At 36.5% G+C, this 18,754-nt stretch overlaps 1 protein-coding gene across 28 annotated transcripts in view; it reads left to right on the top strand.

The window, feature by feature from the left end:
• Window positions 1-18,754, top strand: part of PLCXD (Phosphatidylinositol-specific phospholipase C X domain containing) — a 40,766-nt gene that overhangs the window by 4,084 nt on the left and 17,928 nt on the right. Inside the window, exons 1-2 of one of the 28 annotated variants that reach the window (XM_073970003.1) lie at window positions 1,415-1,676; window positions 9,224-10,670. In XM_073970003.1, coding sequence (XP_073826104.1) covers window positions 9,638-10,670 — 1,033 coding nt within the window. In that variant the 5' untranslated portion in view covers window positions 1,415-1,676; window positions 9,224-9,637. Of the gene's footprint in view, window positions 1-1,414; window positions 1,869-9,161; window positions 10,671-18,754 lie in introns of those variants that run through there. The other 27 variants (XM_073969992.1, XM_073969993.1, XM_073970015.1 and 24 more) reach the window with 27 other exon arrangements.

Raw genomic sequence — 18,754 nt, 5'->3', positions numbered from 1 at the left:
ATCGTGCGCTCCAGCCAGCAGGACAGACAGACAGACAGACGGACGGACATGGCTAGATCGACTCAAAATTGTCTGAAACACATTTCGTCCAAACATACTTGGGGTCTAAAACCATTATTTCGATGAGGCACATTTTGCCCGTATGAAAGTGTATATACCCTCGTTAGCATAAATGCTGAGGGTATAAAAATTTTAAAACGATCCGAGATGAGCTGCTAAACTCCACTTTTCCCAAATGTTGTGTGGGATATACCCCAAGGACGGGACCGATGTATGAAATAATACTATGTGCAAAAAAATTCAAAACGATCCGGGAGGATCGCTTAAACTTCACTTTTTCCAAATATTGTGTGGGAGGTACAAGAAGGAGATATAGTCCATATTCGAACGCTATCTATGCCTAAAAGTAATATTACCATGGCACAATTATTACCAATCCAATTTGTTTACTAGCTTCGAAAGTTATAGTGCGCACTATTCTAGCGAACATTTTTGAACTTTTGTGGGGGAGTTACCGGAAGGAGTGGACCGACATTACCATCTTCGAACTTAAGCTAAGTTTGGAAAAAATATTACCAATGCGAAATTTTGGACCCGATCGGTTGCATCGTTCGAGAGTTATTGTGCGCACCACACTGACGGACGGACAGTTCTCAATCGACTCCAAATTGTCTGAAACAGATTTAGTCTTAGCATATTTGGGCTCTGAAGCCATTATTTCGTTGAGGCATATTTTTATTCATATCGAAGTGTATATACCCTCTTAAGCCTTACGGCTGAGGGTATAAAGGAGACCTATAACTATTCACATAGAAGTTTAATAGGTCTTTTCATAGAAGACCAATAGGTTTTCTCATAGAACACCAATAGGTCTTTTCAGAAGGGATCAACAGGTATTCTTATAGAAGTTTAATAAATCTTCACATAGACGATCAACAGAACATCTGACTGGAGGCCAACAAGTATTCTCATAGAAGTTCAATAGGTCTTCACGAAGACTAGTAGGTCTTCCTATAGAACACCAATAGATCTACTCCCAGAACACCAATATGACTTCTCATTGAAGACAAAGTGATTTTCCCATCGGTCTTCTTGTGGATTATTGATCATATAAATTTCCTATATTATGTATTAACGATTCCACTACGTAAAACAAAAAACGATCACGTTTTTTCATACTTCAAAACACTATCAATAAATCAAAAGTCATTACTCTGATTAGAACAAATAGACCAAAACAGAGAGCTCTGATTATAATTCTATTCTCCATCGTATTGATTATGAACTCTTAAATCTCCTTAATGGGGGGTAGTTCTGATGTCTGATGTTCTACTCTCAAATCTAAAACATTTATCATCCCACACAATAGCGCTGGCCGGCCGGCACAAACGACGACATAAAAACGACTCAAAACAGTCATTAATTTTTCTCCAAATGATTCTGATCCAGAGGCATCCATTCATCCATCGTTCGCTTGTGGGAGCAACAAAATTTCACTCATCATATTCCATGTGTTTTTTTATTGTGAGGCTTCAGTTAAGAATCGGATTTAAATGTGAACGGTGTTGAATCGGAAGATTAGTTTTTATTACAAAAGCAAAAAAGCATGGCAAGAACTTTCTGCTGACTGCAAAGCGAATTTTCAATTTTGTAAAATAAAAAAACAGATGTAAAATGTATAATTGAATTAATTACAAGTATTCGGAACGGAAGTGTATAATTAATAACAAAGAAGAAACAATAGAAAGTTGTGTGAATTTAACAACAAATACATACATATGTATATATATATTCTATTCAAACGTACTCGTCTGCCTCTTAGCCAACAACAACCTCTTATAGATGGAACTCCAACAATACAAAAAAGGGTAGTCTTCTGGTTATGGCTGTTAACTGGTCCCATTGATGATTTGTTTATTCAAAAATATAAATAATAATTTTTACTATTCAAGCCCCATCCCCTTTCGCCGATGCACTTTTGGCAAATAGTAATCACGACATTTCTGCATTATTTACTGCAATTTAAATCGATTGTAGATAACGTTGTTTAGAGGCTTAGTCACTCACATTAATAGGTCAAACATTGTTTAATTGTTGTGTAGAATGGTATATGGTCTGAAAAGTGACGGTCAAGTTGTTTATAGTATACAACGGATATAAGAAAATCGCATATAAGAAATAAACGTTGTTAAGCAAAAATAGTCATTTGTGAAATGGAAGGCATTACAATTCATGAAGGAACCCCCCCTTCGATTTGTACATCTGCATAAAAAGGCTTCAAAAATACTTCGCATGTGCAAATTTGCAATAATGATTTTATAAATAGAAGTTATCAAACTCAGCCTTTGTCTTTTAGCCATTAAAATCCGATATGCCTGATGAGGTGAATTAAACCACCAGGATCGTAGCATATTGGTTGTGTGTTTGGGACTTCGCTAGAATTCACTAAAAAAACTACTAATACAAGGTTATTTTAAATAACCTTTATACACTCAATTCTGTAGCTAGATTGTGTCAGGATCAGAAATGTGTGTCATTGAAATTTGGAATCGATCTGACCCTGTCCGTACGTCTGGCTGGTTAACTCGACAATCTCGATGGCAGTAACCGAATTTATCCATACTATGTATAACGTAATGTTTCTGTTAAACTTATATCAAGATCGGAGATGGTCTATTAGGGTCCACTTCTTCGGATAATTCTACCATAAAAGTTAAAAAATGTTTCATTATGTGCTGTTTAAGGACTCTTTGAGCATCCTTTTGGAATTTTTACTAAAGGTAGTCTTTGTGGCCCTGATTACAATTACAAAATTTGTTTCGTGGACAAGGCCAAACTTGCCGAGATAATGTCTCCGAAGTTCTAAAAAGCCTACCCACACTATCTAAAATAATTGATGAGTATGATAACTTACATATAGAGTTTCAGAATTATTCAAAACGTTGCAAATCTTAATATTTCAATTCAATTTCAATTTATTTACATTCAATACAAAGAAAGCCATTTAAGGCCAATAACACATGTATAGGGAGATTAACTTAATATAGTGCAAAACTATGATGGAATGAACAAATTTAACAAGTAAAAAATTATCAATTGGCTTTGCCGACAGAGATATACCTTCAGAATATGTGAATTGAAACATTCATCTACGGATTGATCGAATGAATTTAGGGCCTTTTCAGAATTTTGTCGACTTTTTGGGATATTTGAATTTGCCGACAAAAATGTGGATTAGGATTAAAGTTCAAAAGTATTGCGGAAGTGGTACTTAAAGGAATGGACCGACATAGTCCATTAGGGAAGTGAATCTTATTTTGGGAGTCATATCTTTTCGATGGATATCGCACCCACTAGTCATTTCGGTGCGTCATCGTACAACATTTGGGCCAGTATGCCAGGAAGCATGGACATGTCCACGGAAAACATAATATCGCTGTAAACAGCACCACAACGAACACAATCGGTAAACATTCCAAAGGATCTTCGAACAGACCCTAAACTGCACTTAGACACAAATGTTGAACTTTTGTCGGGAGGTACCCTAAGGAGAGGACCGATATGGGCCATTTTAGAATTTAAACTAAATTTGGACAAAATATTAGGAGATCCAAAGTTTGGTGATTCGAGAGCAGATCTTAAAGTGAACTTATCCGAAATTATGTGTGGGAGGTACCCGAATTAGTGCACATATATAGTCCATATTCGAACCTGATCTATATCTGGTAGTTATATTAGGATGTGTAAAGTATGGACCAAATCGGTCATTCCATTCAAGAGTTATCGTGCGCACAATTTGTCCGAACATTTTTGAACTTTTGTTGGGGCGGTACCTGAAGGAGTGGACAGATATGGCTTATATTCGAACTTAAACTAAGTTTGGACAAAATATTACGGAGGACAAATTTTGTACCGAATCGGCAGATCCGTTCGAGAGTTATCTTGCGCTCCAACCACTATACACCGTGTCATAAGGGTTTTTTGGAGCTTTCAGGCTGTTTTCTCAGGAAGTATGGATTTGCCCCTGATGAGACTTGTACCGTCGTATGGGGGGCAGTGAATACAAGTTGCTACAACAAAAACCAAAGCGATTCGAGAGCAGGAAATTTGTGTGGGAGGTACACAAAGGAGTAGACGGATTGAGTCCATATTGGAATCTCATCTAAGTCTGATAGACATTTCACAATGTGCATAGTATGGGCCAAATCGGTTACTCCCTTTAAGAGTACAAATTTTCCGAACTTTTTTGGGGGAGGTACCGGAAGGAGTGGACCGATATAACCTATCTTTGAACTTAAACTAAGTTTGGACAAATTCTCCGATGAAATGTGATTTCCAACACTTCTTTAGGTGACGTAAGAATAGCAAAACTTTTTTAGTCGATCAATAGGTCTTCCCATAGCAGATCATAAGGCCTTCTCATAGAAGACCAACATAACTTCTCAAATCAGTTCATTACATTTACTCGTAGAAGACCAACAGGTCTTCTCATTGTAGACCAATTCGTCTTCTCATAGAAGACTCACAGGTGCTCTCATAGAAGACCAACAGTTCTTCCCACAGAAGATCAACATAAATTCCCAAAGCAGATCAATAGGCCTTCTCATAGAGGACCAACATAGCTTCTCAAATCATACTTGTACTCATAGAAGACCAACACGTCTTCTATTAGACCAACGGGACGTCCCATTGTAGACCAATTCGTCTTCTCATAGAAGACTCACAGGTGTTCTCATAGAAGACCTACAGCTTGTCACATAGAAGGCCAACAGGTCGTCACATAGAATACCAACATGTCTTCTCATAAAAGTTCAAAAGTTCTTCCCACAGAACACTAATAAGTCTACTCAATGAACACCAATAGGTCTCCTCAGTGAAGACCAATTTATTTATTTCAGCAAATCAGTACATAGAAAGCTTCCTAAAAGGAGACAAACAGATCATCTAATAGAAAAACCAACAGATCTATCCATGTTTTCTCATAGGAAACCATCTTATAGAACAACATATCTTCCGATAGAATACCTTTTCGATTAGAAGACAAACAGGTATTATCATAGAATACCAACACCTTTCTCTTCGATGACCAAAAGTTCTCTCACAGAAGATTAATAGGTCTTCTCATAGTAAATAAAGAGGTCTTCCTATAGAAGACCAACAGGTATTCGCATATAATTTCAATAGGTCTTCACAGAGTAAACCAAAACTTCTCCTCATAAAATACCAGCAGGTCTTCTTACAGAAGACCAATATGTCTGTATGATGTATTCGGCTTCGGATGTAGATGTTGGTGAACTCTAGGTATTCGGCTGTAGATGTTCGGGAACACGATATATTCGGTATTCGGCTATAGATGATCGAGAACACAAGGTATTCGGCATTCGGCTGTAGAAACACAATGTATTGGGTGTTCGGCTGTAGATGTTCGGGATGTTGGTGAACACGAGGTTTTCGGCGCTCGGCTGTAGATGTTAGGGAACTCGACCTAGTCAGCGTTCGGCTGTAGATGTTAGGGAACAGGAGGTATTCGGCGTTCGACTCTAGAATTTTGGGCGAAATATCGTCCGTACCATTTAAGGGAAGAAATTTTAACTATTGTGTGGGAGGTACCGGTAGGAGTGAAATATTACGTTCGAAAGTTGTCGTGCGGGCCAGTCACAACCCATTGTGGCCGTTGGGATTTTTACAGCTTTCAGTCCTTCTTCTAAGGAAGTATAGGACGTGCACCTTAAAAAACTTGTGCCGAGAGCCAAATTTTGACCCAAATCGGTTGATCCATTCCAGATTTATCGTGCGCTCCACAGCGACAGACAAATAGAGTTGGTTAAATCGACTTCAAATTGTCTGAAATAGATTTCACCCATTCATCATCATAAAAAATACCAAACTTATGAGGTTAAGAACTTTAATGTCGATCTCAAAAATAAATGTCTTGCTATCTGGAGGGATTTGCTTCCGCAAAACAATGGAATGGAAGGAGACATTCAAATCCGAATCGAAAAAGCCACAAGAACACTTTTGTCTCTTCATAAAGTATGGAAATATAGTCGTATTACAAGAAAAACAGGTAAAAAAGTCACAGTCGGCTTGGTCGACAGAGATATACCCTCAGCCTCGGACCCATAGAGGGTTTTAAACCTTTCGTACTATTTTCTAATGAAGTATGGACTTGCCCCAGATAAAACTTGTACGGTTGTAATGGGGGCAGCGAATACAAGTTGTTACAACTAAAATTAAAGCGATTCGAAAGCAGGTCCTAAACTGAACTTTTTTCCCGACATTTCCGAAATGGGAGGTACACGAAGAAGTGGACCGATAGAGTCCATATTGGAATCTCTTCGACGTCTGGTAGAAATTTCACGATGTGGAAAGTATGGACCAAATCGGTTACTTGCTTCAAGAGTTATCGTGCGCACAATTTGTCCGAACATTTTCGAACTTTTGTGAGGGAGGTATCTGAAGGAGTGGACGGATATGGCTGATCTTCGAACTTAAACTAAGTTTTGATAAAAATTACTAGCGCCAAATTTTGGACTAAATCGGTTCATCCGTTTGAGAGTTATCGTACGCTCCATCCAGCCAGACAGACATACGGACGGACATTGCTAAATCGGCACCAAATTGTCTGAAACAAATTTCGTCCAAACATACTTGGGATCTAAAACCATTATTTTAATAAGGAACATTTTGCCCGTATGAAAGTTTATATATCCTCTTTAGCATAAATGCTAATTAGGATAAGGATTTTGAATATAAATATTATATGTCGGTTCTACTGTATGGAACCTGTCAATCATGACTGCAAAATTTGGTTTAGAGTTTGAAACATTTGGTCGAGCTGTATTTTATGTCGTTTCCGGCTTATATTTTATTTTGCTATATGTTTTTTTTTCTACTTTTCGAGATCCATACCCTCTACTTTTCTATGGAAAATTTAACTAAATCGTTGGCCTTAATCACTTGTCAATTCGTGTTGGCCAATACATGGTTGGCTCCAGTGGTTATAGCCATTGTTATTTGTTTTCTCTAACAAAGCGTGCTATAAATTCAAAGAATATCAATCGTATTCAAGTGTTTCTTTCATTGATAACAAAGGCTGACATAGATGACACAGGCTGGAAAGTGTCGGACAAAACACATTTTCCACAATCGTCAAAAGATATGGGTCATGATTCAACTTTGCTCAAATTCAGCTACCTAAGTTACCATCTTCGATCGTCCGAGACTCGTCCTAACGTTAAACCACTCCACTTATACGGAGGATTTACAAAAGTAAATAAAAAATAATCAGGATTTGTTTTGGAAGTATCATAACCAGTAGACCTAATAATTCCACTGACAAGACTAATCAAGACAATTTACACGAATAAAATCTACCCGGCGTTTTTTTGGAACTTTCAGACCCATTTTTGTGGATAAATTTTTTATAACTTTTTAATAGAGACCGAAAAGACTACCTGTAGTGGAATTCTGTAACTCATTTTTTGACTTACCGACAAAAATCGGTAAAATTAATATGCTTATAATTTCGGTAATTAACGAAATTTTTCGGTAAATTAACAACCAAAATCAAGCTGTCGCTAAGTTCTACCGATAGCAACAGTGTTGTCAACTATATTGATACTTTTCATTCATAAGTTTGTATTTATATTTTACCGATTTTTGTCGGTAACTCAAAAAATGTGTTACAGAATTCCACTACTGTAGTACGATTCTCTATCTCATTTTTTGAGGGTGCTTTTATAACACCTTTCTGAAAAAGGGTGCTTCTATAGCACCTTTCTGAAAGAAAGGGTGCTCCTATAGCAGCATTCTGAAAGAAAGGGTCTATCTATATCTATCTTAAAGAAAGGGTGCATCTATACCACCTTTCTGAAAGAAAGGGTGCATCTATACCACCTTTCTGAAAGAAAGGGTGCATCTATACCACCTTTCTGAAAGAAAGTGTGCATCTATACCACCTTGCTGAAAGAAAGGGTGCATCTATACCACATTTCTGAAAGAAAGGGTGCATCTATACCACCTTTCTGAAAGAAAGGGTGCATCTATACCACCTTTCTGAAAGAAAGGGTGCATCTATACCACCTTTCTGAAAGAAAGGGTGCATCTATACCACCTTTCTGAAAGAAATGGTGCTTTTATAGCACCTTTCTGAAAGAAAGGGTGCTTTTATACCACCTTTCTAAAAGAAAGGGTGCTTCTATACCACCTTTCTGAAAGAAAGGGTGCTTCTATACCACCTTTCTGAAAGAAAGGGTGATTCTATACCACCTTTGTGAAAGAAAGGGTGATTGTATACCACCTTTCTGAAAGAAAGGGTGCTTCTATACCACCTTTCTGAAAGAAGGGGTGCTTCTATACCACCTTTCTGAAAGAAAGGGTGCTTCTACAGAACCTTTCTGAAAGAAAGGGTGCTTCTACAGAACCTTTCTGAAAGAAAGGGTGCATCTATAGCGCCTTTCTGAAAGAAAGGGTACTTCTATACCACTTTTCTGAAAGAAAGGGTACTTCTTTACCACCTTTCTGAAAGAAAGGGTACTTCTTTACCACCTTTCTGAATGAAAGGGTACTTCTTTACCACCTTTCTGAAAGAAAGGGTACTTCTTTACCACCTTTCTGAATGAAAGGGTACTTCTTTACCACCTTTCTGAAAGAAAGGGTACTTCTATACTTTTCTGAAAGAAGGGGTGCCTTTATACCAACTTTCTGAAAGAGAGACTGCTTCTATATCACCTGTCTTAAAGAAAGTGTGCTTCTTCTATAGCACCTGTCTGAAAGAAAAGGTGCTTCTATAGACCCGTTCTTAAAGAAAGACTCCTTCTATAGACCCTTCTTAGAGGTCTACCAAACACGGAGATCTTTCCCTACAATAATCAATCTCTACGCATTTTACTTCACTTTCAAAACATTTTTTTCTTCCTTGTGAAAATATTCCCCTCATTGATAGGAAGCGAACAAAGCAAACATCGTAAACTGAACAATGGCCAAATTGGGTTTTCTTTTCAAACAAAGCAAATTTGCAGTTTACAACAATTTCGACCATATACGGTGGATCGGTCGGTCGGTCAGTTACAAAATTTCTCAGATAACTGTCATTGATAAATAAGTAAAAAAATGTCCGGCTGTTGTTGTTATTGTTGGAGTACTATGTATATAAATAGAGGCTCGTCTGAATAGAATGTTCTTAGTACGAGGTGTCATTCTAAATTAAAAACAATTTAAGATTGAAACGGATCGGAATAGCTTGCTAGTCCCGTCAGTCAGTCAGCAAGCCAGCCAGCCAATCAAAGTGTGTGTGTGTTGTGTGAAAACCAAAAGCCGACAACCACAAAAGGTGACAAGCAAATTTCCAAAAAGCTGCCGGCTGCCCAAGACGTTCGTTGTTCATGAACATGAGAATTTATTGAAGATTACGATAATCGTCTGTAATCTAATTTTGAAAACTGCAAAGAAAACAAAACTAAATTGAATTAAGTCAAGAGCAAAGACCCACTTCATTGAGAGCAAAAAAAAAACAAGAAAACAAGATACTGGCGCAACTATAACCGGGGCTGGATATCTATTCATTCATTCATCCAAGCGACCATTCATTATTTGAGACACAAAAGAATAAAAGAAGACATATTTCACATTCAAAATGATACCCAATTTCCACAGAGAACAACAACAACGACGACGACGACACCAGCAACAACATGTGTTTGAAATTATTGCCTTGGTCTTGATTTCTCAATGCACCGTACCCACAATGTCTGCCAACAATAACAACAATGACAATAATGAATTCTGGGATTTGGGTTCATCTCGGCCCGATGATAATCCCACAAAATTACGTCTGTGGCTAACAATTAGTGCCCAAAAACGTTTCCTGGAAATATCATGGATCAATGCTCCCGCTTTGGAAGATGATCGCATCATGTTAACCTCCGGTGAACCTTATAATTTTGAGAAATTAAAATGGATACCCACAGAACGTACGCCCATGGCAGAGTTTAGCAAAGAAGAAGATGACATCTCGGCCATAACTCAAGAGGATGGTAGTGGTGCAGGAGAACCACCCACCTCTACTTCAACACCTACAACTGCTTCCCCCTACAATGCCAAAGATATTCACTATTGGATCTCCAACAATGGCACCAATAAGATTGTGGCTGCTCTAACCCCCACTGCCAATTCATTGTGGTTTACCACAGGTGTTCCATTCGACTATAATCTATCGAAAAATGTTACCTCCCGGACGAGTTGTTATGGCTACTGGGCCACTTATGTTAGTGGTAATGGTACAGTTATGGCCAGCACTTGTTTGCGTGCCTTTCCACGTTGGATGCATGAAATGCGTTCCCAAATAGGTGGCTTGCGAATGCGTGATCTCTTTATTCCTGGTTCACATGATTCCGGTTCTTATCGCTTAAATTTTGATCCTTTACGTCACGAAACATTGGTCACAAAATATTCCCTGTGTCAGGATGATGATGTCCGTGGGCAGCTGATGCATGGTATTCGTTATTTGGATATCCGTGTGGGTTATCATCGCAATACGCCGGAACAGTTTTTCATTAATCATGGCATTACCCGGCAGCGGCCTTTGTTGGAAATTATTGATCAAGTGAAAGAATTCGTCGAAGAGACCAATGAAATTGTCATATTTGGTCTGAAGGAGTTTCCAGTTGGTATGTATTTTGGCAAAGAGAAAAAGGTTCTACGAAGTTCCAATATGGAATTTCATAAAAAGTCCTATATTAGCCCTATGTGGCTTTCTTCCGCTAGAAAATCCCAATACCAAAGAGGACAATAGGCGTGGATTTTTAAAGATTTTTTAGAAGGTACCAAAGAGGACAATATGCGTGGATTTTTAAAGATTTTTTTAGAAGGTACCAAAGAGGACAATAGGCGTGGATTTTTTAGGAGGTACCAAAGAGGACAATAGGCGTGGATTTTTAAAGATTTATTAGGAGGTATCAAAGAGGACAAGAGGCGTGGATTTTTAAAGATTTTTTAATAGGTGCCAACGAGGACAATAGGTGTGGATTTTTAAAGATTTTTTAATAGGTGCCAAAGAGGACAATAGGCGTGGATTTTTAAAGATTTTTTAATAGGTGCCAAAGAGGACAAGAGGCGTGGATTTTTAAAGATTTTTTTTAAATAAGTGCCAAAGAGGACAATAGGCGTGGATTTTTAAAGATTTTTTTTAAATAAGTGCCAAAGAGGACAATAGGCGTGGATTTTTAAAGATTTTTTAGGAGGTACCAACGAGGACAATAGGCGTGGATTTTTAAAGATTTGTTAGGAGGTACCAAAGAGGACAATAGGCGTGGATTTTTAAAGATTTTTTAATAGGTGCCAAAGAGGACAAGAGGCGTGGATTTTTAAAGATTTTTTAATAGGTGCCAAAGAGGACAAGAGGCGTGGATTTTTAAAGATTTTTTTTAAATAAGTGCCAAAGAGGACAATAGGCGTGGATTTTTAAAGATTTTTTAATAGGTGCCAAAGAGGACAATAGGCGTGGATTTTTAAAGATTTTTTAATAGGTGCCAAAGAGGACAATAGGCGTGGATTTTTAAAGATTTTTTAGGAGGTACCAAAGAGGACAATAGGCGTGGATTTTTAAAGATTTTTTAGGAGGTACCAAAGAGGACAATAGGCGTGGATTTTTAAAGATTTTTTAGGAGATACCAAAGAGGACAATAGGCGTGGATTTTTAAAGATTTTTAGGAGATACCAAAGAGGATAATAGGCGTGGATTTCTAAAGATTTTTAGGAGATACCAAAGAGGACAATATGCGTAAATTTTTAAAGATTTTTAGGAGATACCAAAGAGGACAATATGCGTGGATTTTTAAAGATTTTTAGGAGATACCAAAGAGGACAATATGCGTGGATTTTTAAAGATTTTTATTAAATACCAAAGAGGACAATAGGCGTGGATTTTTAAAGATTTTTATTAAATACCAAAGAGGACAATAGGCGTGGATTTTTAAAGATTTTTAGGAGATACCAAAGAGGACACGCCTATCCCAATCCCAATCCCAAAGAGGACAATAGGCGTGGATTTTTAAAAATTTTTTAGGAGGTACCAAAGAGGACAATAGGCGTGGATTTTTAAAGATTTTTTAGGAGGTACCAAAGAGGACAATAGGCGTGGATTTTTAAAGATTTTTTAGGAGGTACCAAAGAGGACAATAGGCCTGGATTTTCAAAGATTTTTTAGGAGGTACCAAAGAGGACAATAGGCGTGGATTTTTAAAGATTTTTTAGGAGGTACCAAAGAGGACAATAGGCGTGGATTTTTAAAGATTTTTTAGGAGGTACCAAAGAGGACAATAGGCGTGGATTTTCAAAGATTTTTTAGGAGGTACCAAAGAGGACAATAGGCGTGGATTTTTAAAGATTTTTTAGGAGGTACCAAAGAGGACAATAGGCGTGGATTTTTAAAGATTTTTTAGGAGGTACCAAAGAGGACAATAGGCGTGGATTTTTAAAGATTTTTTAGGAGGTACCAAAGAGGACAATAGGCGTGGATTTTTAAAGATTTTTTAGGAGGTACCAAAGAGGACAATTGGCGTGGATTTTTAAAGATTTTTTAGGAGGTACCAAAGAGGACAATAGGCGTGGATTTTTAAAGATTTTTTAGGAGGTACCAAAGAGGACAATAGGCGTGGATTTTTAAAGATTTTTTAGGAGCTAACAAAGAGGACAATAGGCGTGGATTTTTAAAGATTTTTTAGGAACTAACAAAGAGGACAATAGGCGTGGATTTTTAAAGATTTTTTAGGAGCTAACAAAGAGGACAATAGGCGTGGATTTTTAAAGATTTTTTTAGGAACTAACAAAGAGGACAATAGGCGTGGATTTTTAAAGATTTTTTAGGAGCTAACAAAGATGACAATAGGCGTGGATTTTTAAAGATTTTTTAGGAGCTAACAAAGAGGACAATAGGCGTGGATTTTTAAAGATTTTTTAGGAACTAACAAAGAGGACAATAGGCGTGGATTTTTAAAGATTTTTTAGGAGCTAACAAAGAGGACAATAGGCCTGGATTTTTAAAGATTTTTTAGGAGCTAACAAAGAGGACAATAGGCGTGGATTTTTAAAGATTTTTAAGGAGCTAACAAAGAGGACAATAGGCGTGGATTTTTAAAGATTTTTTAGGAACTAACAAAGAGGACAATAGGCGTGGATTTTTAAAGATTTTTTAGGAGCTAACAAAGAGGACAATAGGCGTGGATTTTTAAAGATTTGTTAGGAGCTAACAAAGATGACAATAGGCGTGGATTTTTAAAGATTTTTTAGGAACTAACAAAGAGGACAATAGGCCTGGATTTTTAAAGATTTGTTAGGAGCTAACAAAGATGACAATAGGCGTGGATTTTTAAAGATTTTTTAGGAGCTAACAAAGAGGACAATAGGCGTGGATTTTTAAAGATTTTTTAGGAACTAACAAAGAGGACAATAGGCGTGGATTTTTAAAGATTTTTTAGGAGCTAACAAAGAGGACAATAGGCGTGGATTTTTAAAGATTTTTTAGGAGCTAACAAAGAGGACAATAGGCGTGGATTTTTAAAGATTTTTTAGGAGCTAACAAAGAGGACAATAGGCCTGGATTTTTAAAGATTTGTTAGGAGCTAACAAAGAGGACAATAGGCGTGGATTTTTAAAGATTTTTAGGAGCTAACAAAGAGGACAATAGGCCTGTATTTTTAAAGATTTGTTAGGAGCTAACAAAGAGGACAATAGGCCTGGATTTTTAAAGATTTGTTAGGAGCTAACAAAGAGGACAATAGGCGTGGATTTTTAAAGATTTTTAAGGAGCTAACAAAGAGGACAATAGGCGTGGATTTTTAAAGATTTTTTAGGAACTAACAAAGAGGACAATAGGCGTGGATTTTTAAAGATTTTTTAGGAGCTAACAAAGAGGACAATAGTCGTGGATTTTTAAAGATTTGGTAGGAGCTAACAAAGAGGACAATAGGCGTGGATTTTTAAAGATTTTTTAGGAGGTACCAAAGAGGACAATAGGCGTGGAGTTTTAAAGATTTTTTAGGAGCTAACAAAGAGGACAATAGGCGTGGATTTTTAAAGATTTTTTAGGAGCTAACAAAGAGGACAATAGTCGTGGATTTTTAAAGATTTGTTAGGAGCTAACAAAGAGGACAATAGGCGTGGATTTTTAAAGATTTTTTAGGAGGTACCAAAGAGGACAATAGGCGTGGATTTTTAAAGATTTTTTAGGAGGTACCAAAGAGGACAATAGGCGTGGATTTTTAAAGATTTTTTAGGAGCTAACAAAGAGGACAATAGTCGTGGATTTTTAAAGATTTTTAGGAGCTAACAAAGAGGACAATAGGCGTGGATTTTTAAAGATTTTTTAGGAGCTAACAAAGAGGACAATAGTCGTGGATTTTTAAAGATTTGTTAGGAGCTAACAAAGAGGACAATAGGCGTGGATTTTTAAAGATTTTTTAGGAGGTACCAAAGAGGACAATAGGCGTGGATTTTTAAAGATTTTTTAGGAGCTAACAAAGAGGACAATAGGCGTGGATTTTTAAAGATTTTTTAGGAGCTAACAAAGAGGACAATAGTCGTGGATTTTTAAAGATTTGTTAGGAGCTAACAAAGAGGACAATAGGCGTGGATTTTTAAAGATTTTTTAGGAAGTAACAAAGAGGACATTAGGCGTGGATTTTTAAAGATTTTTTAGGAAGTAACAAAGAGGACATTAGGCGTGGATTTTTAAAGATTTTTTTGGAAGTAACAAAGAGGACATTAGGCGTGGATTTTTAAAGATTTTTTAGGAAGTAACAAAGAGGACATTAGGCGTGGATTTTTAAAGATTTTTTAGGAAGTAACAAAGAGGACATTAGGCGTGGATTTTTAAAGATTTTTTAGGAAGTAACAAAGAGGACATTAGGCGTGGATTTTTAAAGATTTTTTAGGAAGTAACAAAGAGGACATTAGGCGTGGATTTTTAAAGATTTTTTAGGAAGTAACAAAGAGGACATTAGGCGTGGATTTTTAAAGATTTTTTAGGAAGTAACAAAGAGGACATTAGGCGTGGATTTTTAAAGATTTTTTAGGAAGTAACAAAGAGGACAATCGGCGTGGATTTTTAAAGATTTTTTAGGAGGTACCAAAGAGGACAATAGGCGTGGATTTTTAAAGATTTTTTAGGAGGTACCAAAGAGGACAATAGGCGTGGATTTTTAAAGATTTTTTAGGAGGTACCAAAGAGGACAATAGGCGTGGATTTTTAAAGATTTGTTAGGAAGTAACAAAGAGGACAATCGGCGTGGATTTTTAAAGATTTTTTAGGAGGTACCAAAGAGGACAATAGGCTTGGATTTTTAAAGATTTTTTAGGAGGTACCAAAGAGGACAATAGGCGTGGATTTTTAAAGATTTTTTAGGAGGTACCAAAGAGGACAATAGGCGTGGATTTTTAAAGATTTTTTAGGAGGTACCAAAGAGGACAATAGGCCTGGATTTTCAAAGATTTTTTAGGAGGTACCAAAGAGGACAATAGGCGTGGATTTTTAAAGATTTTTTAGGAGGTACCAAAGAGGACAATAGGCGTGGATTTTTAAAGATTTTTTAGGAGGTACCAAAGAGGACAATAGGCGTGGATTTTCAAAGATTTTTTAGGAGGTACCAAAGAGGACAATAGGCGTGGATTTTTAAAGATTTTTTAGGAGGTACCAAAGAGGACAATAGGCGTGGATTTTTAAAGATTTTTTAGGAGGTACCAAAGAGGACAATAGGCGTGGATTTTTAAAGATTTTTTAGGAGGTACCAAAGAGGACAATAGGCGTGGATTTTTAAAGATTTTTTAGGAGGTACCAAAGAGGACAATTGGCGTGGATTTTTAAAGATTTTTTAGGAGGTACCAAAGAGGACAATAGGCGTGGATTTTTAAAGATTTTTTAGGAGGTACCAAAGAGGACAATAGGCGTGGATTTTTAAAGATTTTTTAGGAGCTAACAAAGAGGACAATAGGCGTGGATTTTTAAAGATTTTTTAGGAACTAACAAAGAGGACAATAGGCGTGGATTTTTAAAGATTTTTTAGGAGCTAACAAAGAGGACAATAGGCGTGGATTTTTAAAGATTTTTTTAGGAACTAACAAAGAGGACAATAGGCGTGGATTTTTAAAGATTTTTTAGGAGCTAACAAAGATGACAATAGGCGTGGATTTTTAAAGATTTTTTAGGAGCTAACAAAGAGGACAATAGGCGTGGATTTTTAAAGATTTTTTAGGAACTAACAAAGAGGACAATAGGCGTGGATTTTTAAAGATTTTTTAGGAGCTAACAAAGAGGACAATAGGCGTGGATTTTTAAAGATTTTTTAGGAGCTAACAAAGAGGACAATAGGCGTGGATTTTTAAAGATTTTTTAGGAACTAACAAAGAGGACAATAGGCGTGGATTTTTAAAGATTTTTAGGAACTAACAAAGAGGACAATAGGCGTGGATTTTTAAAGATTTTTAGGAGCTAACAAAGAGGACAATAGGCCTGTATTTTTAAAGATTTGTTAGGAGCTAACAAAGAGGACAATAGGCCTGGATTTTTAAAGATTTGTTAGGAGCTAACAAAGAGGACAATAGGCGTGGATTTTTAAAGATTTTTAAGGAGCTAACAAAGAGGACAATAGGCGTGGATTTTTAAAGATTTGTTAGGAGCTAACAAAGATGACAATAGGCGTGGATTTTTAAAGATTTTTTAGGAACTAACAAAGAGGACAATAGGCGTGGATTTTTAAAGATTTTTAAGGAGCTAACAAAGAGGACAATAGGCGTGGATTTTTAAAGATTTTTTAGGAACTAACAAAGAGGACAATAGGCGTGGATTTTTAAAGATTTGTTAGGAGCTAACAAAGATGACAATAGGCGTGGATTTTTAAAGATTTTTTAGGAACTAACAAAGATGACAATAGGCGTGGATTTTTAAAGATTTTTAAGGAGCTAACAAAGAGGACAATAGGCGTGGATTTTTAAAGATTTTTTAGGAACTAACAAAGAGGACAATAGGCGTGGATTTTTAAAGATTTTTTAGGAGCTAACAAAGAGGACAATAGGCGTGGATTTTTAAAGATTTGTTAGGAGCTAACAAAGATGACAATAGGCGTGGATTTTTAAAGATTTTTTAGGAACTAACAAAGAGGACAATAGGCCTGGATTTTTAAAGATTTGTTAGGAGCTAACAAAGATGACAATAGGCGTGGATTTTTAAAGATTTTTTAGGAGCTAACAAAGAGGACAATAGGCGTGGATTTTTAAAGATTTTTTAGGAACTAACAAAGAGGACAATAGGCGTGGATTTTTAAAGATTTTTTAGGAGCTAACAAAGAGGACAATAGGCGTGGATTTTTAAAGATTTTTTAGGAGCTAACAAAGAGGACAATAGGCGTGGATTTTTAAAGATTTTTTAGGAGCTAACAAAGAGGACAATAGGCCTGGATTTTTAAAGATTTGTTAGGAGCTAACAAAGAGGACAATAGGCGTGGATTTTTAAAGATTTTTAGGAGCTAACAAAGAGGACAATAGGCCTGTATTTTTAAAGATTTGTTAGGAGCTAACAAAGAGGACAATAGGCCTGGATTTTTAAAGATTTGTTAGGAGCTAACAAAGAGGACAATAGGCGTGGATTTTTAAAGATTTTTTAGGAACTAACAAAGAGGACAATAGGCGTGGATTTTTAAAGATTTTTTAGGAGCTAACAAAGAGGACAATAGTCGTGGATTTTTAAAGATTTGTTAGGAGCTAACAAAGAGGACAATAGGCGTGGATTTTTAAAGATTTTTTAGGAGGTACCAAAGAGGACAATAGGCGTGGATTTTTAAAGATTTTTTAGGAGCTAACAAAGAGGACAATAGGCGTGGATTTTTAAAGATTTTTTAGGAGCTAACAAAGAGGACAATAGTCGTGGATTTTTAAAGATTTGTTAGGAGCTAACAAAGAGGACAATAGGCGTGGATTTTTAAAGATTTTTTAGGAGGTACCAAAGAGGACAATAGGCGTGGATTTTTAAAGATTTTTTAGGAGGTACCAAAGAGGACAATAGGCGTGGATTTTTAAAGATTTTTTAGGAGCTAACAAAGAGGACAATAGTCGTGGATTTTTAAAGATTTTTAGGAGCTAACAAAGAGGACAATAGGCGTGGATTTTTAAAGATTTTTTAGGAGCTAACAAAGAGGACAATAGTCGTGGATTTTTAAAGATTTGTTAGGAGCTAACAAAGAGGACAATAGGCGTGGATTTTTAAAGATTTTTTAGGAGGTACCAAAGAGGACAATAGGCGTGGATTTTTAAAGATTTGGTAGGAGCTAACAAAGAGGACAATAGGCGTGGATTTTTAAAGATTTTTTAGGAGGTACCAAAGAGGACAATAGGCGTGGATTTTTAAAGATTTTTTAGGAGCTAACAAAGAGGACAATAGGCGTGGATTTTTAAAGATTTTTTAGGAGCTAACAAAGAGGACAATAGTCGTGGATTTTTAAAGATTTGTTAGGAGCTAACAAAGAGGACAATAGGCGTGGATTTTTAAAGATTTTTTAGGAGGTACCAAAGAGGACAGTAGGCGTGGATTTTTAAAGATTTTTTAGGAGGTACCAAAGAGGACAATAGGCGTGGATTTTTAAAGATTTTTTAGGAGCTAACAAAGAGGACAATAGTCGTGGATTTTTAAAGATTTTTAGGAGCTAACAAAGAGGACAATAGGCGTGGATTTTTAAAGATTTTTTAGGAGCTAACAAAGAGGACA

The sequence above is a fragment of the Musca autumnalis genome, unplaced genomic scaffold (genome assembly GCF_047663935.1).
Source record: "Musca autumnalis isolate F117 unplaced genomic scaffold, ASM4766393v1 scaffold_2, whole genome shotgun sequence".
In the NCBI taxonomy this organism is placed as follows: Eukaryota; Metazoa; Arthropoda; class Insecta; order Diptera; family Muscidae; genus Musca; species Musca autumnalis.
The sequence above is the reverse complement of the archived record's forward strand: the minus strand, read 5'-3'. Positions and strand labels throughout refer to the sequence as shown.